Source organism: Anabrus simplex, chromosome 1 (genome assembly GCF_040414725.1).
Source record: "Anabrus simplex isolate iqAnaSimp1 chromosome 1, ASM4041472v1, whole genome shotgun sequence".
Lineage (NCBI taxonomy): Eukaryota > Metazoa > Arthropoda > Insecta > Orthoptera > Tettigoniidae > Anabrus > Anabrus simplex.
In genome coordinates, this window is record NC_090265.1 from 785454760 (window position 1) to 785479768 (window position 25009).

Here is a 25009-nt window from a genome sequence, read left to right on the forward strand (position 1 = left end):
AGCGCGTTGACGTAAACCTGGGTCATTCCCCTCCCGCAGAGACTGTTCGCCTCGCTGGGCGGTGGGAACACTCACCTGCTGCACTTTGAGCAGATCGCTTATCTTTCATCGAAGCACAGATGTGTGGGGGCATGGGAGGTAAGATGTTCAGGTTTCCAAAATGTTGGTAGGATGATGGGACGAACTAAGAAATGCTAATATAAAGTCATGTATCTGGCATCTTTGGTTTGTGTGTTGATATCAGCAAGCTTGGTCTTAAGTTATCAATGTAAACCGTACTTTGAAACTAAGTGTACTTTCTTTTAAATCCTATGTTGGTTTTAAAGCTATCATTAGCTATTGGTGGGCATTTGAGCCTTCGTTATCGATGATTTGGCTTGTAGTCACGGTAGGAGCTTTAGAAGTGGCTCAAGGGAATGATATGTAAAGTGCCAGAATGTTCTGGGCGTGCAGTTTCAGAACCGATGTGTTTCGTTTGCAATTGTACCTAAATGGGTTGTCAACCTTATATTGACGTTTAGACGGCGTATTATTTATTTGAGAAGATTTGTGAGCTAGATATCAGCCCAGTAGTGTTATTGTTCGAATATTATCGGATACCAAGCCAAATAGTTTACGTTGATGTTAGTCCTCTTGTAGGAGGAGAGAATTATATTGCTGTTTTATAAGGGGCTGGTCCCCCCTTACAGGTGAATAATGAAAACGGGTCAAAGCCCTCTACGTAAACATGTTAATTCTCAAGCGTTTCCAAACCTGTTCGTTGTTATTAATTTGTAAAAGAAATGTTCTATTCAGGTTGTTTAACCTATTGTCTTGAGCATTGTTGCCTCTGGGTTGGTCCTTACTTTGTTAGTCCAGATCCTTGTCCCACACCCATTTGGGTCGTCCTGCCGGTAGAATTACGGTACACATTACTGGTAGAGCGTGGTTCGATCTGGGCTTTTCTTAAGTTACTTGCGAAATTTGAGCCCTGGGACCTCTCTTGTCTCGGTATTTCTTAATTCTGCCTTGTATCTTGTATCATTTAAACTATGGCTACTCGAGACATCGTTTATCCGGGGGCCTTGCGGTAGGAGGAGCTGCTATATGAGCTAACAATCTATATATACAAAATAACTTGTCCTGGTGGCTGACTGACTGACTGACTGACTGACTGACTGACTGACTGACTGACTGATTCATCATCGCCGAGCCAAAACTACTGGACATAAGAAAAATGAAATTTTGGGGATACGTTCATATTAAGATGTAGGTGCTCGCTAAGAGAGGATTTTCGTATATTCCTTCGCTAAGGGGGTGAAAAGGGGGGGGGTGAAATTTTAAAATGAGTGTACCTATATCTCAAAACTTTAAAAGTTTACAGATGTAAAAATTGGTATTTAAAATCTTGTTTAAAAATAAGGAAACATGTATTTTTTTGTTTTCGGAAATCCCAATAGGAGGGGTGAAAAAGGGTGAAAAATTGGTTGAATGCCTTTAATCAGGATACCGGTACTTATATCTCAGAAACTGAAGATATTACAGTCCTGAAAATTGGTAATTTTGATCATTTTTTAAAATAAAGAAACAGGTATTTTTTGTTTTAGGAAAATCCAAATAATGGGAGGGTGAAAGGGGGGTGAATTTTTAAAATTAGTGTATCTATATCTCAAAACTTTGAAAGTTTATAGATGTAAAAATTGCTATTTAGAATCTCCTTTAAAAATAAAGAAACGCGTACTTTTTGTTTTCGGATAATCCTAATAGGAAGGGTGGAAAAGGGTGAAAAATGGGGTTGAATGCCTTTGATGAGGCTACTTATATTTCAGAACCTGAAGATATTACAGACCTGAAAATTGGTATTTGGGATCTAATTTAAAAATAAAGAAACAGTGTTTTTTTTTTTTTTGGAAAATCCAAATTATGGGGGGTGAATTTTTAAAGTGAGTGTGTCTACATCTTAAAACTCTAAAGGTTTACATACGTAAAAATTGGTATTTAGAATAGCCTTTAATAATTAAGGAACACGTATTTTTTGTTTTCTGTAAATCCTAATAGGATGAGTGTAAAAGGGTGAATAATGGATTGAATGCCTTTAATGAGGATACATATATCTCAGAAACTGAAGATATTACAGAACTGAAAATTTGTGTATGGGATCTCCTTTAAAAATTAAGAAACACACGTATTTTTGGTTTTTAGAAAATCCAATTAATGGCGGTTAAACAGGAGTGACAAATCGGGGTGAATTTTTTGAAAGACTATATCTACAGAATATCTTAGAAACGTAAAATGTTACAGACGTAAAACGTGGGTATTTGGAATCTCCTATAAATGTAAAGAAACATAGGTGATATGTTTTTGGAAACTCCACTTAAGGGGAACTAAAAAGGGGTGAAATTTAAAAATGAGAATTTCTACAGTATATCTAAAAAAACTTAACATGTTACAGAAGTGAAAAATGGTATTTTTCATCTCTATTAAAAATAAATAAACGTGTATTTTTAGTTTTCTGAAATACCACTTGGGTGGAGGGGGGGGGGGGATAAACATGACTGAAAATGGTGTTGAATTCTTTTAATTAGGCTACTGATATCTCAAAAATGGTGATACAGATGTGAAATTCGATATTTGGAATCTGCTTTAAAAGTAAAGAAACACGTATTCTCGGAAAATCCAATGAGCGAGGCCGGGGGGTGGGGGTGGTGGTGAAAGAATTGAAAAATTAATTGAATTATATGAGAATACATACATCTAATAAAAACTAAAGTTGTTACAGACATAAAAATTGGTATTTGTATCTCCTTTAAAAACAAAGAAAAACGCGTTTTGGGGGGAAACCATCTTGGGGGCGGTAGAGAAAAGGAGTTGAATTCCATTCATGAGGATACATAAATCGAAAACTGAAGTAGTTAGAGTCGTGATAATTGGTATTTAGAAGATCCTTTACTATTAAAGAAACAAGTATTTTTTGTCGGAAAATTCACTTGGGGGGGGGGGGGAGTGTGATAGGAAGTGAAAAAAGTTAATTATTTTTATGGGGATATTTATATCTCAAAACTGAAGGTAATAGACGTGAACATTTGTGTTTGTAATCTCCTTTAAACATAAAGAAACGCGCCTTCTTTCATTTTTTTGGGGGGGGGGGGGGGTAAATAAACTTAACGGCGGTGGGGTGTAAAAGGAGGTGAGACCAATTGATTTTACTGTTCATAATGTACTTATAAGGAGCCTCCGTTGCTCAGGCGGCAGAGCGCCGGTCTCTCACAGCTGGGTTCCATTGTTCAAATCCCGGTCACTCCATGTGACATTCGTGCTGGACAAAACGGAGGCGGGACAGGTTTTTCTCCGGATACTCCGGTTTTCGCTGTCATCATTCATTTTCGCAACACTGTCCAATATTTCATTTCATTTGTCATTCATCGATCATTGCCCTAGAGGAATGCTTCGGCAGCCGGTACAGTTCCTACTGTCACCACTAGATGGGGTTTTATTCATTCCATTCCTGACCCTGTCGAATGACTGGAAACAGGCTGTATATTTTCGATATACTTATGCTGATCATAAACCGATCGTTTTTAATCTTTCCTGGGTTTGTTTTCAACAGCCATCTTTTCCTTCGAAGAACGTTCTTAGATTACAGTAGATTCTCCTGACATATAAATAAAAATTTAAACACATTTGAAATAAACGATAGGAATGAGATTGACCGTCAAGTTGTTCACCTCTATAATATGGTCAATAATGCACGTATCGCCAGAAATCCCGCACACTGCCTACGCGCGACAGTGGTGCTGGTCACCTTGTCAACAATGACAATGGCAGGAGATGTAATATACCGCCAAGTAGCGGTCTTGCATCTTGCTGCGGGGACCAGAACATCTACAATAATAATAATAATAATAATAATAATAATAATAATAATAATAATAATAATAATAATAATAATAATAATAATAATAATAATAATAATAATAATAATAATAATTGAGACAATAATTTACGATACCCTCATTTGCTGAACATATGTATTTGTGTGTGGGATTTTATCTGCAATTCTCGGCCATTGTTGAATTGCCGTTAATTTATGTGCCGGTACTGTGGCTATTTAAAATGCATTTAAAATCCATTATTACGTCAATAATTTTGATTTTCCTTATTGGCCCATAAGCTAATCCTTGACTTGAGCATGCGTACTGTCTCTCTTGAACGGAGCGCTCTGCAGTTGTTTTTCTGTCTCGTCAACTAGCGAGCGAGGAGTCTTGTTCTGAGCGAGCTGTGAGATGGACGCCATTAGCCTTGTTCCTTAAAAGACTTTGAAAAGTAACGAAATGGAGCTGGATACTCCCGGTTAGGCGGGAGATACAGTAGGCAATATGCCTAAATACGTTTTCTATCTTATGTTCCTCTAGTGATAGTGATTTGGTATTTTACTGATTCTTTAAATTCTACTATGTGAGTGTTGAGTGTGGGCCTGCGTGCCAAGGCAGGCAGATTACCTGTGAAAACATGTTTCTGGTGTAAGTTTGTGATAAAGGATTACACTAATTTGGATACAAAACCACCAGCATGTAAGTAATATTTATTCAAAAATTATTTTGGAGCAACGTCAACTTCAGTGGATTACTTGGAGGAGACATTGTTTACAACCGTCGTCTTGGAATTTTCAAAAACATTATCTTGTCCGTTTACGAACCAACGTTGTCACTGTTATTTAATTTTAGGCCTACCTCGAGTTATCGCCAATGTAGTGTGAATTGAATCTGAACTCTATACCCGGTATTTGGAAATTTAATAGCCGACTGAAAAATTTAAATCACTATTGATAAAATTCTCATGTAAAAGTGATATGTAAATTTAATTACGAGGCGAATTGGAAACTCCCGGTGAGCATATGAGCATTATGTCATTCCTACCTTGCTGTTATTGAGATTGTTGTACGTTTTTGGTTTTCTGCTCCATATACGGTGTGCGTATTGTTTTTGTTGTTCGTATTGTTATTATTATTATTATTATTATTATTATTATTATTATTATTATTATTATTATTATTATTATTATTATTATTATTATTGCACGGTGTGTTTCTCTCACTGTCTGTTTTCTCTGATTTTGAAATGCGTACTCTGATTGTATCTGATTTCGTGTGATTTTCCAAATTGTGTCTTGTTGCTATGTAATCCCTTTTTTTTTTGCCGATGCCTCCCGCGTTCGGTCTTATCTCATGTGCTGATTGTCGTGGTTCCAAGGCCACCTCGTAGTTAATTTAATAACGACCATCTTGGTCTTTTGTAAAATGATTCCTTATAGGAAATGCCACTTTCTATGAATTTAATCTCATGATACATGTAATTATAATTTTATTGTTATTATTATTATTAGTCATGTCAGTACTCCTCGGTTGTAGAAATCTGAAATTTCTTTGCCCGGTTCATGAACTTCGAGGTGATTAACGCTCACATTCCTTCTTCTTACGTAGTTTTGTTTTCTTCTTGCTTTGTTACGTCACTAGCCTAAATATTTATTATCTGGCGAACGCTAAAGATTTTGGCAGGCTTTGCCTATTATTAAAAAAATTTAATAGCTTGGGTCGTGAGTTGCTAGTGGACCTTTAGCGTGTGTTGTTGTTCTGTTTACATTGTGGAACATAATTTTTTTCCTCCCCTTGTAATATTGTATGAATTTGGGGAATATTTTTCTGGTTCCTAGTTATTAACTTTTGGTTCGTTTCTTTAATTTATTTTGTAATTTTGGTTCTGCTTGCCACATATTTCGGGTTCGTGTGTATGGTGTGTATTGCCTAGTGATTGACAAAAGGAAGATTGAATCCTGGTTGCAACAAGTTAATTATCTATGGCCAGTAATTAATTTACAAAGGTATACCTTAAAGTTTAAAGTCTAATATTAAAATTAAAAATAATATTTTTACAAAAGGCATATAAGATTGTAATCCTCTTCTGTATTATAATTCTGCTACTGGTCTGAGTTAGTACAATTTAGTAATATAATAATAATTTATTTACCTTATTGCTTCTTTAATTATTAAAGTTTTGAAAGTAGGAATCTCTTACTGTAAGTTTTAATGAATTCTGTTCATTTATTTAAATGTTAAGTGTTTTGAAAGAAAGTTATTTACCCTTTATTTTTTTAAAAGAAAGAAAGTATTTATTTAACTATAAATGCTATGAATTGTTTTTTCTTTAAGTAAACATCTTATTTACAATTTTATTTCATCTGTCATTTAGTAGTTAACAATGTTGACCTGCCAACCTGTCAAATGTTAACGTAAGATCCAGCCCTTTTCACTCCCTATTTTGCCCTCCACGCTTCGTATTTGGCGCTACTGCCCTTATGGTAAGTATTGTGTTTTGTTTTCGTTGTTGTTTGGTGCATTTCTTTTGATAAGGTTGCGACAATGGTGCTGGTAACATTGTCAACAATGACAATGGCAGGAGATGTAATATACCGCCAAGTAGCGGTCTTGCATCTTGCTGCGGGGACCAGAACCTGGATGGGTAATGACTAAGAATGTAGTCTGGCCGCGGGTTCAGTACCGCCAAGGCACCCAAGACGACACCAAGCCGTATCTCCTGAAGGATTTGGTCCATATTAAAAATGATTATAGGAAAAGATGGCAAAGATTTAGGGACCCAACTGACCGGGTGGAATACCTGGACCTAGCCCGGGAAGTACGAAATCGATTGCTGGAAAGAAAGATTGAAAAATGGGAGGAAAATTGCCGTAATCTATTAGAAAACGAGCCAGATCGCGAATTTCGGCGGATTACATATCTAAAACAATAAGCATTCAATTATAATTTTCAGTATAATACCGTACCGAAGCACGGGTATCTTGCCAGTACGTAATATAGAATCAAAAGGTACGGTTAAGGCCGATGGAATTTGGTTAAGGAACAATTTACATAGGACTGTTTCAGCGCCCTGTTATACCGAAAGCGAGGTCGTGAGTTCCGTATCCCTTGTCGAGGCTAATCTCTCCGATATCGCCTTAGTGATGGATTTCTTGGAGAGCGACGTATCTTCGCCCCCTCAACTTAAAAGTGTACAGGGTCGTTTGATGCAATACGTTCATCGTGTGGAAGATTTGCTGTCATTAGAATTAAAGAAGGAGGTGTTGAATCAGGTTCAGGATTTAAAGGACAAATCCTCTAAACTTTTAGAGAAAGTTGAGGCTTGGCTAGCTGGCCCGTCTATCAAAACGAAGCCTGTGCTACCTGCCACTGCGCCGGTAGTAGGCGAGTTAAACCAACCTATTCCTGACCTTGGATCTGACAGACAACGAGCTTTCCTCGAAACGCATTTCTTCTCTTTAAATGTTCCTTCAAAACTTCAGTCTATGATTCAACAGCCAACCTTGTTTTCGCAAGTTTCACCCTTTTCGAGTGTTCCTCATCCCTTGAATAGCATGCTGAAAGGCAGCCCTCGCTATTCTGTGAATTCAGCGAGTGATGTGGTTGTGTTTCTCGTTTCTTTGTCGAATTCTTGGATCACGCTCGAGTATTCGGTTTGACTCATGTACAAATTTTACAGGTTGTTTATCCGCATACAGTTGGAGTTCTTCCTGATAAGATAATTAATGCAATATCTGAACAATTGTCGTTACATCAGTTTCGCGCACATTTACTAACTCACTTCATCCCCTCTAGTGCTCTTAATTCTTTTGTGCAACCATTCTATTTTAGAATGCAACGTTTAAACGAGACTTTATCAGAATTAATTTCTGACATTAAATTTTATGCCGGGGTTTTCGCACTTCATTATACGGAGGAGCAGGTGGTTTCTACTATCGTGGAAGGGATTGTTCCATCGTGTCGTTCTTGCTTGTGATTTGTGGCTCAGCCTCGTAACTTTGCCGTGCTGGAAGCCATGGTTGTCTCTGCGGAGGGCATTCGTCATGCCGATTCACTTCGCGTTGCTGATATTCCTTCTTCTGATCGGGGTGTTACTGAGCGTTCGGTTACTCGCAAACCCACTCGGTTAGAAAGGTGTTTTGGCTGCGGCGCTTCTGATCATTTTCGTAATAAGTGCTCTTCTCGATCTTTACAGACAAAAGGGCCTAGCCGTGGTTCGAGTACCGAGATACCGCCTAGGGTTTCGAATGTTGTATGTTTTCGGTGTGGGACCCCTGGTCATGTGGCAAGGTATTGTACGCAAAGGTCGAATAGTAGCTGACTAGACCGGGAAAAGGCCAGGGACGGGCTCATTAATTTGCCGTCGCCTAGTCAAAAGGATTGTATGTCTTCAGGTGGACGTTTATCATCCTGCCCTGCCGAGTGTTTGCAGATAACGACCGAGATTAAGGGTGTGACCCCATTTGTCAAGGCCGAAATTAATAATGAACCGGTGTCGGCACTCTTAGATACTGGAAGTGTCGCTTCCTTTTTAAACGAGAGGTGGTTTTCTTTGCATAAATCTGTGTGCAAATTTCCCGTCATCCACCCGGTTTCCTTTTCCTGCGTGGCTGCTAAGTCTTCTAGAGTTGAAGTTTTGGGAGTTGTGAAGTGTAAGATTCGTGTTGCTAATTTTTCGTGGAAATTCCCTTTGTTTGTGGCCAAAGATTTGCCGTCTCCTATAATTCTTGGATCAGATTTTTTGGCTTACTCAGGGGTTTTGGATATGCACGAAGGGTCCTGCTGGTTAAAATTTTGTCGTTCTGTTAAAAGTCCTGTATTGCGTTCTCACTCTATTTCCTCTTTTGCCGTGGTGCCCCCTCAGGACGAAATGGTCTCCGATCTTAGCCATTTGCCTGAGGACCAGGCCGAGCGCACTAGGGAGTTGTGTGATGCCTTTCCTGAGTTTTTTACTGAGAAATTGGTGATGACTAACTTGTTGGAGTACAAGAAAGGGGTCACGGATTAGATTCCTGTTAGGAGTTCGCCCTACCGCCTTTCTCCCCAAAAAATGCAAGCATTGAAGGTGATAATCAATAAAATGTTGGCTGAGGGAATAATTCGACCTTCTACTTCAGCTTACTCCTCCCCCATATTCTCGTGCCTAAGCGCCAGGGAGGTTACCGTCCGGTTTTGGATTATAGGGCATTAAATAGGAAGGTGATATTGCAATCTGTTCCGCTCCCAGACTTGCATTCTTGTTTCTCATGGTTCGGAAAGGCTAGATATTTTACCGTTCTGGATTTAAACCAGGTCTGTTATCAAATGCCTTTGGCAGAGAACTTCCGTCATTTGACAGCCTTCGCTACCGATTGGAATCTCTATGAAATCTGTCGTCTGCCCTTTGTCATTTCCACAGGCTCTGCTGTCCTCACTAGGCTTCTGGATCAATTGTTTTCAGATTTTAAGTTCAGTTATCTTTATCATTACCTTGACGACGTTGTAATTTATTCGGAAACTTTTGAGGACCACCTTGACCACCTAAGCGAAGTGTTGTCGCGACTACGTAACGCTGGACTGACGGTTAAATTGTCTAAGGTATCTTTTGCGAAGCCACAGATGTCCTTTTTAGGACATATAGTGTCATCAAATGGATTTTCAGTCGACCAGTCTCGCACCCGAGCCATTCGTGAGTTCAGACCCCCGCAGGACGTTAAAGGTGTCGCCCGTTTCGTCGGAATGGTCAAATTTTTCCGTAAGTTTATTCCTAACTTTGCTAAGCGTGCTAGGCCTCTTAACGCCCTTCGTCGTAAAGGGGTTAAGTTTGAATGGGGTACTTCCCAACAAGCTGCCTTTGATGATCTGAAATTGGCAATATCTAATGCTCCGGTACTTGCGATGCCCGATTTCTCAAAAACCTTCATTGTTCAGACCGACGCTCCATCTTCTTCGGTTGCGGCTATCCTACTGCAGGATTCCAATTTGGCAGACGCCCTGTTGCTTACGCTTCCAGGCCCTTGTCTCCCCTCGATAGTAAATACTCAGTCTATGTATTAGAGGATTTGGTTGTGTTGTTTGCCTTGGAGAGGTTTCGAATGTATTTAGAACCAGTAAAATTCGAACTTGAAACATATAACCAAGCGTTAAGCTGAGTCTTGGACAGGCCTAGAAAAACAGGCCGTCTAGCTCGGTGGGCCATAAGAATCTCGGCGTTTCACTTCGATGTTGGGCACATTCGAGGCTGGGACAATGTTGTGGCCGATTCTCTCAGCCGCATATTCTCTGGTCAGCCTTTGAGGATGACGACTCTTCAGACCCTGAGTCCCTAAATCCATTACCCCTTGCTGGAGCGATCTTGTCTGATGCCCCGTCATTATACCATGATCTTGCTAAATTCCAAGTGGAAGATCCCATCTTAGGGCCTATTGTTCAGCAGTTGAATGAAGACAAGATTGTTAATCCATATGTATTAAGGAATGGTGTTCTTTGTTGTCTCTCCCGCCATGATCACAAAATGAAGGTGGTTGTACCATCGGTATTAGTACCTATGATATTGAAATATTTCCATGAAAATCCTTTGGCTGGTCATCAGGGAGTGTTTAAGACCAGGGAAAAGATTCGAGAAAACTTCATTTGGAAGGGGGTTGATGCTGAAGTCCGTGAATTGGTGAAGGCATGTAAAATTTGTAGCATAAGCAAGCCTTCCCTTAATACTCGTGTTGGTCTGTTGTCTTCTACCCAGGCTACGCAACCCATGCAACGTCATTTTACCGATTATGTTGGTGTCCTCCCCAAATGAAGGACGGACGGCAATAGATTCGTCTTCGTTTGTGTCGATGGCTTTACTCGTTTTTCTTGTTTTTCCGACGAAGTTAGCCACGACAGAAACCATTATAAGGTGTTTAAAAACTATATTTTTATCCTTTGGTCCTAGACAGTACGTGGTTTCCGATAATGCTAGGGCGTTCACATCAAATTTATTTAAGAAAATTTGCTTTAGTCTGTCCATTACCCATGTTACAATGTCTCCGTATTACCCTCAACCGTTTTATGCGGAGAGAGTCAACCGTAATTTGCGGTCCGCACTCATCGCTTTCCATTATGACGATGTTCTGAGGTGGGGCACTTCGTTGCCATGGCTTGCTTTCGCATTCAGCTCCACTGTACATGAAGCACATCAGTTTTCTCCTGTATCTCTCATGTTTCCTTTCGTTCCCAACTCTACGTTCAGTAATCTTTGGAACATTAATGAGCTATTACCAGAAAGGATTGGCCCCTTTAACATCAGGGCCATTTGGCATAAGGCCAAGGAAAACCTTAAGGTGTCATATAAGAAGGGAGAGCGTTACTATAAGGAACGCCGTCCTACCGATCTCGCGATTGGAGATAATATTTTTGTTAAGAATTTTGTGCCTTCCGGGAAATTCGCTCCTCGATTCCGCGGACCATATGAAATTATTGATTTCTTGACGCCGGTCACCTTGTTCGTAAAGGATCCCAAGACGGAGAGAACCTTCCGAGTTCATCTTTCGCAGGTTAAGCCTGCTTAGAGTTTTCCTTCTGTGCTGCTGTGTGGCAGTCTGTCTCGGCTACGGGTACCTTGATTTCATGTGGTATGAGGCTTTAACCTGGTTATCTGGGGGGTTTTGACTCAATTTAATTCTCGATTGGGGATGTACCTTCCCCTTAATTAGTTTAAGTTTTTTAAAATCTGGATGCATTTTTTAATGTAAGTCCTCCTGGAGTCCTATCACACCCGTACTGCTCCCATGCCCCCGGTCCGGTTAACTGCACTGCCTTGGCCTCCTGTATTCTGCACCTGTGGATGGATTTTTTCCACACCTTTGCTGGCCTTGTACTTTATTTTACAGTGGACTGGAGTAATCACCTATGCCCGCTGCTCCATGGGAAGGGCCCCTCATGTCTGCGATTCTTGGCGATCATTGACTCCGGCCGCCGTGTCTTATGGCTACCTAGTTCAGAAGAATTGTGGTTTCCAGCGCCCCTCTTGCTTAATTAGGCTCTGAGGCAGTCTACTACTGTAGGCTTCGTTTTGCGGCTGCGTGCCGTGCATGCAGCTCAATTGTCTGTTCGGGTTGCATCCCAGCTATGTGTTTTGCCGGCCCTGGCGGCTCGCCTTTCCCCTGGCGAATGCTGGGGACATCTTCCATTGAATTTAGTCTACGTGTTTTTCTTGCCATATCCTGGGATAATTCTGGCAAGGACTCTCTTCTTTATTCTTATGTGCAGCAAGAATATTGGTCTCTTATATTATTAATTGTAAAGCAAGAATACTATTCTGTATCCAGCAAGTGTTCAAGATGATGAACTTCACAAGGCAGTTTTATGTGTGGAAAACTATTTTCTAACACTGTGTTGGTGTTTAGGGGTGTGGTTCAGTAATTTGTACCGCCAATCTACCGGCAGGACGACCCAAAGGGGTGCGGGCCAAGGATCTGGACTAACAAAGTAAGGACCAACCCAGAGGCAACAATGCTCAAGACAATAGGTTAAACATCTTACCTCCCATGCCCCCACACGGTCTTTGGTTCGATGAAAGACAAGCGATCTGCTCAAAGTGCAGCAGGTGAGTGTTCCCACCGCCCGGCGGCGAGGCGAACAGTCTTGGCGGGAGGGGATTGACCCAGATTTATATCAGCGCGCTCCCTCTCTCGGAGAACCGGGACGGGGTAAGCCCAAGCGAGCGGGGCAAGAAAGAAAGAAAGAAAGAAAAGGGGAGGGGCGAGAAGGGCGCCCCAGGATGGAAAGAATTCCTTACTCTGGCGCCATAAGTTAGGAACAGGGAGAGAACACATTTATTATAACACAGCAACGGGCGTGATGCAAGCATAATTCCATAGATATCAAACAAGCTAACTAGCACAGCAACATACATCAAGGTTTTTGAAAGTGGGTGGGGGTGGTAATAAAATTCACGGCTCAACTAACATGATGATAAATAAGAGACTTAAGGGGTGTTAAAAATAACTGATTCGATTACAGAGACTTCATCGATGCGCAAAGATTAGTGTACGTGGTCAAAGTAGTGTAGTTGTGTAATCAGTTGCTACTTGGATCCTTGCGATAAAGTAGTCCTTTGATGGAACAGGAGTCTTGTACACCATACCCTTGATAGTACCTCAAACAATCACGAATTTTACCATTCTCTGCACCAATGATGTAGTTTCTGTAACCAAGTTGGAGGTCGTCACTTCGAACTCTTTTGTAATTTAATGCATTGTGATACCCTGGCAGTGTGGGTGTAGGTTTCATGTTAAAATGTGGAACGCATGTCCATCACTATACTTGATTTTTTCAAATGTGATCGCCCTAAATCGTGCATTTTTGGATATGGGTCCCTGCTTGAAGTATGATCAGTTTGCCATCCCGCGTACCTTATCTGGTGTTAATCACCTTCATTGTGAACCATCCTGTGTTTAAACGTAATGTAATTGAGCTGATAATCGAAATCTTATTGTATTTCGTACTCACCCTGATAAGGCCGATGTCATTCAATCCTGAAGTACGGTTGTAGTCCTCATGAACTATCACGTCCGTAGATATAATGTAGGCATCATCTCCCTTGGCAGGATAAACCTGAATGTAAAGGTCTTCAGGTTTCCTGAAATATTGAACAAATTTTTCAGAGTTAATTTTATCCTAATAATAATAATGACACCTGTAATTTCATATTATACTTACAAAACCAATGCATATACGTACATAACGCTGCAATGTGCAGCTGTTAGCACCCAGTGGTCGCTGATAAGAGATCCGGCACATGCCAAATACATTGACGAATTGTATTTCCGAAGACGTACCTGAAACGAAAAACCGTGTTTGTTACTCTCAAGTGTACTACTATATTGTCTTCCAAATGAAAATTCCGAAACATGGCGAACGTATCATTAAATACAGACTTTTCTTTGCTTGATATAACTGTACAAATGCGTTAGACATCTGGCAATTGGGGCAGAAGTTACATGGTTTTTGACTTACATAAGCAAACGTGCCAACAGGTACAAAATTACACGGAGGGCATGCTCGTTGCTCAGGCTATATAATTAGGTATCTGTGTTGCCAGATGACAAGCCAGATAATTTAGCTCTCAGTTTAATTCTCAATGAATAAGTAATGTTCATGTGATCAGAACGATTCTGGTGTAAATTTGTATAGAAACAGACTAATGCCTGTTGCTCACGGTAAAATTTTCTGTCAAATTTATTGTACAAGAATGGAATTTTATAAATTTTTGCTGCTCACGGTCAAATTCAAGTTTTATAAAACCTTGGATAAAACTTCTCATAAAATAGGATATGTTCTATTCCGTAAAATTAATTTTACGAAATGAACCAATCAGCGAAGCTGACATTATGATGCTGGCGCTACGTCGTGAGAAGATTGCGAAGCTCGATTGTAAAAAAACAAAATGGCAGGTTCCGGGTGGACTAAGGAAGCTGTTAGTGTTTTACTGGACGAATACCTGAAATATCCTTGTTTGTACGAGGTTAAAACGCCACTTTACCACAACAGAAATGCAAGAAGAGAGGCAGAAAACACAATCGCCGAAATTGTGTCACAAATTCGGCCGAACACAAGCCAGGTTGATGTGAAGGCGAAGATAAACGGGCTTCGAACTCAATTCACTAATGAGAGGTTAGTACTGAATTTGATCAATCGTAATTATTTGAGATTGATTGAATGATTTTTCTTTAAATTTGATATGAAGTTTATAATATGCCACATAGTAAAGCTAGTTCTATTTATGCATTCACTGTTGACTTGGTAACCTGTCAAAATTTAAATGCAGTAATTATTCATGTACAGCCTACTGTGTACCAATAAACAGGTTTTTCTCTTCAGTATATATTAAAACGTGACTGACTTATTTAAATGTGCAAGTTTACTGTAGTAGATTACATTCAATTGTTTGTTTTCAGGAATAAGGTTATGAAATGTTTACACACTGGAATGGGTGGCAATGAAGTATACAAACCAACATTTACTTGGTATGACCGTATGCTGTTCCTTTTTCCACATATTGCTACCAAGAGCAGCAAATCAAATTTGGATTTGAATCCAAATTGTAGCAGTGATGACAGTCAGGTAAATATTATTTCTAAATCTAGATTTCATAGGTTACAAGGTAGTCATGTCACATGTGACCTGTGCAACAACCAAAATTAAATATGAAAGTTAATTTTTTTGTGGGATGAATGTATTCATTTCAATGGAGGATATTGACAGTCACCGGGCGAGTTGGCCGTGCGCGTAGAGGTGCGCGGCTGTGAGCTTGCATCCGGGAGATAGTAGGTTCGAATCCCACTATCGGCAGCCCTGAAGATGGTTTTCCGTGGTTTCCCATTTTCACACCAGGCAAATGCTGGGGCTGTACCTTAATTAAGGCCACGGCCGCTTCCTTCCAACTCCTAGGCCTTTCCCATCCCATCGTCGCCATAAGACCTATCTGTGTCGGTGCAACGTAAAGCCCCTAGCAAAAAAAAAAAAAAAAAGATATTGACAGTCAGAGTTAAATCTTGCCACTACCTCCTACCAAACATCAATAACTTTATCAATGGGGGATGCAAGGTTATGTCTGAATATTTTTGAGAAATGGGATACACACCTCTTGCATCCATGCATATGTAAAATTCAGGGTTAGCCAAATTGTGTTCCTTCATAAGCTGTGAAGGTAGAGAGTATGTGTGCATGGAGTAAGAGGAATATTCTCTATGCAAAGAAGTATATGCCCACCTATCCAATACTTTTATGATTTAATGGTCTCTGTAGATTATTTACATGGGAGGAGGTAACCATTGACCATAATTTAATAGACTCTTTAAATTATTTTAGATGGTAACAGTAACCATGGACCATATTAAATAATCTAAGGATACTATTAAATTATAAATGTATTGAACAGGTGGACATACAGATACTCCTTTTGATCATAATAGTCAATACAGAACCTGTACACGAATTTAATTACTGAATATTCATGTAGGCTCTAATGCAGTAAAGACAACTAGGCCTAGGTGGATTACTTTAAATTATAATTTAATGATAGACAGCACCATAAATTAAAATACCTGTAAACACTCAAAAACTTAAGTTAATGTATAAATTCCTGCACTAATTCAATTTAATACAGCGTGTTGAAACATTCTACAAGGGCTAATACTGGTATATTACAAATTATGTTAATTTATAAGAATAGTAGCTAAATATTTGGCCAACCTTAAGAGAAAAAACTGTGATAAACATCATTCAAAACATACTTGTCTACTTAAAACTGCACCCTTAAAAATTAAAATTAACTAATTTCAAAAGCGGAAAGAAAATTGAATTTAAACATTCACCTCAAAGTATCTATTCAATGTACTATTATGAACTTAAATTATTTTTTAAATGTGAAACTCTACTGTACACCTACATTTATAAGAAGGGACCATTTTAACACAATATTTTAAATGAGAATCACAGAGAAATGCAATTACATGTTTGTTATAACTAGAATCGAAATATGTCCACACAGTGATCTTACCATGATACTTTGCATACACTATTAAAGTAGTCTTTCAATGTGTTCCTGATACTTAGTGGTGTTTGCAAAACTGTGTTTCCACCTTGCTTCTGGATTCCTCCCATGATGAAATCCCTTCTCCACTCCCCTAAATTGCACACTGCCTTCTTGTACATTTTCTTCATCCACAGTGTGAGGTGGCATATAAACTCCCCTGTTCTCTTCCAAAAGGAAGTTGTGCAATACACAGGTAGCCAGGACAATGGATTCCACTTTGTCAACAGAGAGTGTCACTTTACTCAATAATACCCTGAAAATATTTGCCATGATGCCAAATGCATTGAAAACTTTCTGCTCTCTTGTCAGCCCTCTGTACCCAAAAGGCTTCATTAGGTTGGGAGAGAGGGGAAAAGCATCATCATCAATCATTACATACGGCACTTCACACTCAGTTTCAGAAAGTTTGCGAGGAGGAGGAATGTTCAATGTTTGATTGTGGACTAATGCAAATAAGGTGCTGTTTTGGTAGACACCTCCATCACTTGCCCGTCCATTGGTCCCAACATCAATGTATATGAATTTATAATGGGCATTCACCAGACCAAGCAAAACAATGCTGTTATTACCATTATAATTATAACAGTGAGAACCACTTGATCTAGGAGCTGCAAACTGTATGTGCTTCCCATCCAATGCACCCAAACAATAGTGAAATTCCATTTCTCTTCAAATTTATGTGTGATCTCAAGCCATCCAGTCACAGTATCTGGAACCTGAACATTTCTTGTTTGTTTTAAAGGTTACTCTGCCTGATGACTCTGTAAAATTCGATGACAGTGGGATGCTGACTGTATATGAAGAAGAAAATACTGACAATCAGTCATGTACGGTACATCACAGCCCGCAAGAAGTACATCAGGTAACTTATATATGTTTATAGAATGATCAAAGTAATATTTTAAGCAATTTGTTGAGGCAACTAAAATACACTGTAGATAATTGAGTTCAAAAAGAAAATTGACAATCTTCTGGTGATAAATTTTCCTTCTCGACGTTCTAGGAAGTTAATAGTTTCCAGAACTTATTAATGGTATACTGTAGTAGGGTAATTACTCAGATTAAAATATTATGCAGTGACGTTCATTCAGAAACATGCATATTATTTATGCAATCACTGTGAATTAGCTTATTATTATTATTATTATTATTATTATTATTATTATTATTATTATTATTATTTCCAGGCACATCACGAAAACGGAAGAAGAGGTCGATTGAAGACGATGTCCTCCTTCAGGCTTCAAAGGTGCTTCACTCAGTTTCAAATACTGAAGATAGAGACGATGAATTTGGCAAATTTATTGCCTCAGAACTGAGAGCCCTTACCGATACAAAAATCAAAATTCTTACTGAACATAAAATTCAAAAAGCAATAATGGATGCTCAGTTGGAAGTATTAGTCCTACTAAATACATACTAGGAAAGGAGAACACACAGCCTGAAATATGATATTGTACATATTTATGTAATACTATTTTAATAATTATGTTCTTTAAATAAATTCAAATATTTACCTTCATGTACTTTACTTTCAGTGAAGAGTATATTTCCTTACAAGTTTCAGGAATAATACGTGCTAGAGTTCCAAATGGTATTCTAGTTGAGTACACCAAGTTGGTGTAATTTTCTCCAGTGGCCAGAAATCGGAGTGTCACTTGCAGTCTCATTTCAGGAGAAATAGCTTGCCTCATGTTAGTGTCCTGTCGAATAATTTTGGGACCAACAAGACCCAGAAGTTTTTTAAAACTGCCTTCCTGCATTCTTAGAAAATTCTTATATGCATGGTGGTCTTCTAACCTCAACTCATTTTCGACCAAGAACAGCAATCCTCTACCTTCTTCTCTTCTTTTGATCCAATCTCGAGTCCAGCATTTCTTGGCATTTCTTTTCTTCCTTCTTACCACTGTACAACACATTATTGCAGCTAAAGCTGCAAGTTTTGCATTGTTTGTTGGAGCCATACTCTCAAACACACTGTAAGGTGAACAGCTGATTCTTGGTTTAAAAGTTTATCGATAGATGGCAGCACATACACATCTTAGTTCAGAAGTTAATTCATAGATGGCCATACTGATGCTTCCATGGATTTTATAAAAGAATTTTACCGTGAGCAACACAACTTGTTTTCATCAAATTTTTATAAAATTAATTGTACAACAAATTTTACGAAACATTTTACCGTGAGCAACAGGCATAATACAATAAATAAGAAATATAAATGACAAACACACACGGTGCCTTCATAACCATGCAGGTTGCACACATAAAGTTCAAAATGAGAGTTCTGTGGAAAAGCATTTCATAATATTACTAACATGATGATAAATCGACGAGATGAATCCTACTGAAATAATGACCCAGCAACCTCAATCCAGACAGAAGCTATATGGAAAAAACAACAACACTGTTTCCTTTGCGAAAATCAGTGATCATAAATACATCTCTTGGTCTTGCCCCTGGGTGTGGGGTCTGTAGAATAATACCCATGGTGCCCCTTACTTATCGTAAGAGGCGACTAAAAGGCGTCTTAGGTGCTCTTTAATTTGGGAATATGGGTTGATGACTACGGGACCTTAACTGAATCCTGGCATTGCTTCCACCTACTTGTGCCAGGCTCCTTACTTTCACCTATCCTATCCGCACTCCTTTCGTAAATTCTTGTTCTTTTCCAACCTCTTCGGTATTCGAGCATTCGAGGTCTAGGAAGTCTTTTATTTTCGGGCCCGGCGTGGCCTTTGTCTTTCTTTGGCCGATACATTTTTCGAAGTGTCGACCGCTTTCAATTTTTCTCTCTGGTAGTGTTAATATTGGATGGTCATATCTGTTGCTTCTAACTTATGAATAAGACTAGCTGATGTACCCGTGCTTCGCTACGGCATTCTCAGAAAGACTGACTTGGTGGTTTTCCTAACTGAATTCAACATAGGTCATTACGTAAACGTCAGTAGGAATGTAGCGACTGAAAGGAATGTTATCATATAAAATACTCGATCAAATGAAAAACCGCACACTTTCTCACTTTCAACGAACAGTACTACGGTGCCGATCTAAGAGTCCAAAGTTCCAGAGCTGGAATAACCAGGTCGCAGACTGCCGTGAACACTCCTCTGTCATTATTCCGTTAAATATGCACACTACTCATTCCAATCAGTGGCTCCGAGTAGGGATTGTATAACTCGAATACTATGATGAACCAGTGTGTTACGTACCAGATATATCAGAAAATGTATGAACCAGAGGAATGGCATGCTAAAGAAGAAAGTTATCTTACACCCCAGCTACTTCCCACCAATATACAGGCAGGCTGTTACAGTCGGTACGACCAGGCGAGTTGGCCGTGTGGTTAGGGGCACGCAGCTGTGAGCTTGCATCCGGGCGATAGTGAATTCGAACCCCACTGCCGGCAACCCTGAAGATGGTATTCGGGAGATAGTGGGTTCGAGCCCCAATGTCGGCAGCCCTGACGATGGTTTTCCGTGGTTTCCCATTTTCACACCAGGCGAATGTGGGACTGTACCTTAATTAAAGCCACGGCCTCTTCCTTCCACTTCCTAGACCTTTCCTATCCCATCGTCGCCATAAGACATATCTGTGTCGGTGCGAAGTTAAGCAAAAAGATAAAGATGGCATTCCGTGGTTTCCCATTTTCACACCAGTCACACCAGGCTGTAGCTTAAAGCCAAGGCCGCTTCCTTCACACCACTATTCATTTCCTATCCCATAGTCGCCATAAGATCTACCTGTGTCGGTGCGACGTCAAGCAAATTAAAAGAAACTTCGGTACGCTGCAGTAATCCTATCTATCGGGGATGAAAGGAAACAGAAGACAAAAAGCACATCACAACAAACAATGGTGAATGTATTGTAGCCTAGATTGCAGTGGTTCATCACCCGACATTACATATCGATTTTTATTAAATTCTCTTCAGCCGTTTTATCGTGATGCGTGTACAGACAGACAGACAGACAGACAGACAGACAGACAGACAGACAGACAGACAGACAGACAGACAGACAGACAGACAGACAGACAGACAGACAGACAGACAGACAGACAGACAGACAGACAGACAGACAGACAGACAGACAGACAGACAGACAGACAGACAGACAGACAGACAGACAGACATTACGGACAAGTAAAAACTGCATTTCGTCGTTACTGTGGACATGACCGATACAGAAATACCATTATTTTCCAGTTCTGAGTAATGAACAGACAAAACTCTTATTTTATATATAGAGATTTATCGATACGACCACTAATAACATAAATAACTTATTTGAGAATTACATTTCAGGCCTTCCCCTAAACTACCATTTCACTCAGCGTGAATAAAATAATTTATAGCCGAGCTTGTAGTGGTTCATCACCCGACATTACATAACTTACCGATTTTCATTAAATTCCCTTAAGCCGTTTTCTATTGATGCGTGTACAATCATACATACATACGTGCATACATACATACATACATACATACATACATACATACATACATACATACATACATACATACATACATACATACATTTCAGACCTTCCCCTAAACTACAATTTCACTCAGTGTGAATAACATTATTGATAGCCTAGATTATAGCGACCTATTCCCCGACTTCGCATACCAATTTTCGTGAAGATATGACCACTAATGAAATAAATATGTGACAATTAAATTTTAGGCCTTCCCTAAACTACCATTTTTCTTAGCGTGCATAGCCTATATTGTAGCGACTTATTTCCCATCTTTGTCTAGCGATTTTCATTAAGACACGACCACTAATGAGATAAATATTTGAGAATTAAATTTCAGGCCTTCCCCTAAACTACCATTTCACTCAGCGTGATTAAAATAATTTATAGCCTAGATTGTAGCGGTTCATCACCCGACTTTACATTCCGATTTTCATTAAATTCTCTTCAGCCATTTTCTCGTGATGCGTGTTAATACAGACAGACAGACAGACAGACAGACAGACAGACAGACAGACAGACAGACAGACAGACAGACAGACAGACAGACAGACAGACAGACAGACAGAAATTACGGAAAAGTAAAAAATGCATTTTCTTGTTACTGTGGACATGACCGATACAGAAATACCATTCTTTTCAAATTCTGAGCAATGTACAGACAAAACTCTTATTTTATATATATATAGGTATCCTGAGTAAACCCAGCTTTCACTCCCGTAAAACAAAGTTGGACTGGAAACAGACTACAGAATACCGTTGATCGCAACTGCGAGCTCACTGTATTAGATTTACTGCACCTTGATTCAAGAGCTTACTATACTACTATCCTGAGAGAACAAACACCCTAAATACTTGAAATTATCTACCAGTTCCAGCTGTGTATCACCAATCTGGCATTCAATTCTCTTGGATTTCTTGCCTACTGACATCAATTCAGTGTTCGAAAGGCTAATTTTCATACCATACTCATTGCACCTATTTCCAAGTTCCAAGATATTAGACTGCAGGCTTTCGACACAATCTGCCATTAAGACCTAATCATCAGCATAGGCCAGACTGCTTACTACATTTCCACCTAACTGAATCCCTCCCTGTCACTTTATACCTTTCAGCAGATGATCCATATAAACTACGAACAACAAAGGTTTAAGATTACAGCATTGTCTAACACCTGTAAGTACTAAACAAAGAACTCATTCTGCCATCAATTCTCACTGCAGCCTAATTGTCAACATAAACGCCTTTGATTGATTTTAATAATATACACTTACTCCCATAGTTCCCCAGTATGACGAACATCTTTTTCCTCGGTACGCTGTCATATGCATTTCCTAGATCTACGAAATATAAACATAACTGTCTATTCCTCTCATAGCATTTTTCAATTACCTGGCACATACTGAAAATCTGATCCTGACAGCCTCTCTGTGGTCTGAAACCACACTGGTTTTCATCCAACTTCCTGTCGACTACTGATCGTACCCTCCCTTCTAAGATGCCTGGTACACTAATCAATGCTTATTACAATCCTTCCTGTTCCCTTACTTATACAGTAGACAGGTGCAATTACTGCTTTGTCCAATCTGAAGGTGCCTTACCAACACTCCATGCTAATCTTGTTACTCTATGAAGCCATTTCATCCCTGCCTTCCCACAATACTTCACCATTTCATGTCTAATTTCATCTATTCCTGCTGCTTTATGAAAACTGAGTTATTTACCACTCTTTCCACTTCCTCAAGCGTAATTTCACCAACATCATTTTACTCCTCCCCATGAGCTCCGTTGTTCGCGACACCACCATGAAGATTTCCTTTCACGTTGAGAAGATTTTCAAAATATTCCCTCCACTTGTCCAGTGATTCCCTGGGATCTATTATGAGTTCACCTGTTCATTTCCTTTTTCCCTTCCTTCCTAAGATTCTTCATTACTGTCCAGAAAGATTTCCCTGCTGCTTGACCGAGCATTTCCAGGTAATTACCAAAATCTTCTCACGTCTTCTTTTTGGAATCTGCAACTATTTGTTTCGCTCTGTTTCTTTCATCTATGTACTATTCCCTGTCCGCATCATTCCTTGTTTGGAGCCATTTCTGATAAGCCTTCATTTTAGGTTTACAGGCTGTTCTCACTCCATCATTCCATCATTATGTTCGCCTTTTCCATCCTTACACACAGTTGTTCCTAGCTATTCCCTTGCTGTTGCTACTACAGCATCCATGTATGCCACCCATTCTTCTTCTGTAGCCCGAACCTGCTTACTGTCCACTGTTTGGAACTTTTCACTAATCATATCCATGTACTTCTGTCTAATTTCCTCGTTCTGGAGATTTTCTACACTTATCCGTCTACAGATAAATTTCACTTTCTCTGTCCTAGGCCTAGAGATACTTAAATCGCTACATATCAAATAGTGGTCTGTATCATCAAAAATACCCGGAGTACCCTCACATTCGTTTTTTTGCTAGTTGCTTTACGTCGCGCCGACACAGATAGATCTTATGACGACGATGGGACGGGAAAGAGCTAGGAGTTGGAAGGAAGCAGCCGTGGCCTTAATTAAGGTACATCCCCAGCATTTGCCTGGTGTGAAAATGGGAAACCACGGAAAACCATTTTCAGGGCTGCCGACAGTGGGGTTCGAACCTACTATCTCCCGAATACTGGATACTGTCCGCACTTAAGCGACTGCAGCTATCGAGCTTGGTCCTCACATTCCTAAGAGATTTCCTGAGTTCGAAGTCGGTTGAGATATAGACTGTTGTTGATCTGGAACCCCTGCCTGGTTCCATGTTTAACACATACTGGCTTCATTTATTTTGGAGGTTTCATGTCCACTACCTGTTTTCTCTCTTTGACTTTTCTATGCTCCTTCACTTGTAATATTCTTCCGGTTCCTTAGAAGGACAGCAAGGCTCCGTAATTCGTAACTGCTAACCCCATACTAGCAAATAAGTCCAGCAAACGCTTTCAATTCCTATAGCTTTCATATCTTCTCCACATTTACCAATCACCCTTTCGTATCCTTCAGTTCGATTTCCAACTCTCGCATTGAAATCGCCCTATCCTTGCTGTTGACCCTGAATACGATGTCACGATCCTTATTGATGACTGACTGACTGGCATATTTATATCGAAACTTATTTATTTATTGACTTATTTTATATGGCGTGGCTCAGGCTATGAAGCCTGCTGTTATGCCAAACCATCTCATATGTACTGCATTATACAAACTACAGAGTATTAAGATTTCTAGTTACATATAATTAATTATAAAATTAAACCTAAATAATAGTTATAAACAAAAGGTTAATTTCTGAGAGTCACTATTAAAAAAACATTAAATACTAATTTCTTAAGTCTATGTACCATTTATAACATGTTTTTTAAATACATTTTTACTATATATGTCTCTAATAACAGCCGGAAGGGAATTCCAAGAGCGTATGGTTGCAGGTATGAATGAGTTGCCGTAACCGGTCGTGCGGTAAATTGGGAAGCTCAGCAGGGAAGAGGTTTCTGACCTTGTAGGTATACTGTTTGGAGATGACAAGTATTTAAGATCCATTCTCAGATAACTTGGCGTGTCTGTACGGAGAATGTTGTGAACAAGCGAAACAGAGTGAAGGTTTCTTCTCTCCGCCAAATATAACCACGACAGCTGTTCAAGACAAGGCGATATATGACAATACCTGGGCATATTTAATACGAAACGGATGCATATATTATAAGCCCGCTGAAGTTTAGCGTTAAGTGTGGTGTTTAGGTTGTTGTATATTACGTCACCATAATCGAAGATGGGTAGAATTAAGCTTTGAACAAGTAACTTTCTCGTATTTAGAGGAAGGAGATCCCGTAAACGTTTAAGAGAGTGCAAAGAAAAGAATACTCGTTGGCATATTTTCGTCGTGTGCTCCGTTCAGTTTAAGTACTTATCAAAAATGAGGCCGAGGTTTTTTACAGTTTCGTTTATTTGTATTGGTGTTGCGTGGAATAGGATTGGGGGAATGTTAACACTTTTCAGTTTGGTATGATTACTTTTGGATCCAATTATGATTGCTTGCGATTTGAATGGATTGACTTTAAGAGAATTATTTTTAGTCCAGTCTTTTATATTTTCCA

General features: G+C 39.4%; 1 protein-coding gene across 1 annotated transcript in view; it reads right to left on the minus strand.

Moving 5' to 3' along the window:
- Nucleotides 1-25009, minus strand: part of LOC137500885 (brachyurin-like) — a 168495-nt gene that overhangs the window by 75409 nt on the left and 68077 nt on the right. The window contains exons 3-4 of the mRNA XM_068227558.1: nt 13553-13650; nt 13322-13451 (exon numbers count right to left, since the gene is read on the minus strand). Of these exons, the coding sequence (XP_068083659.1) occupies nt 13322-13451; nt 13553-13650 (228 nt within the window). The remainder of the gene's footprint in view (nt 1-13321; nt 13452-13552; nt 13651-25009) is intronic.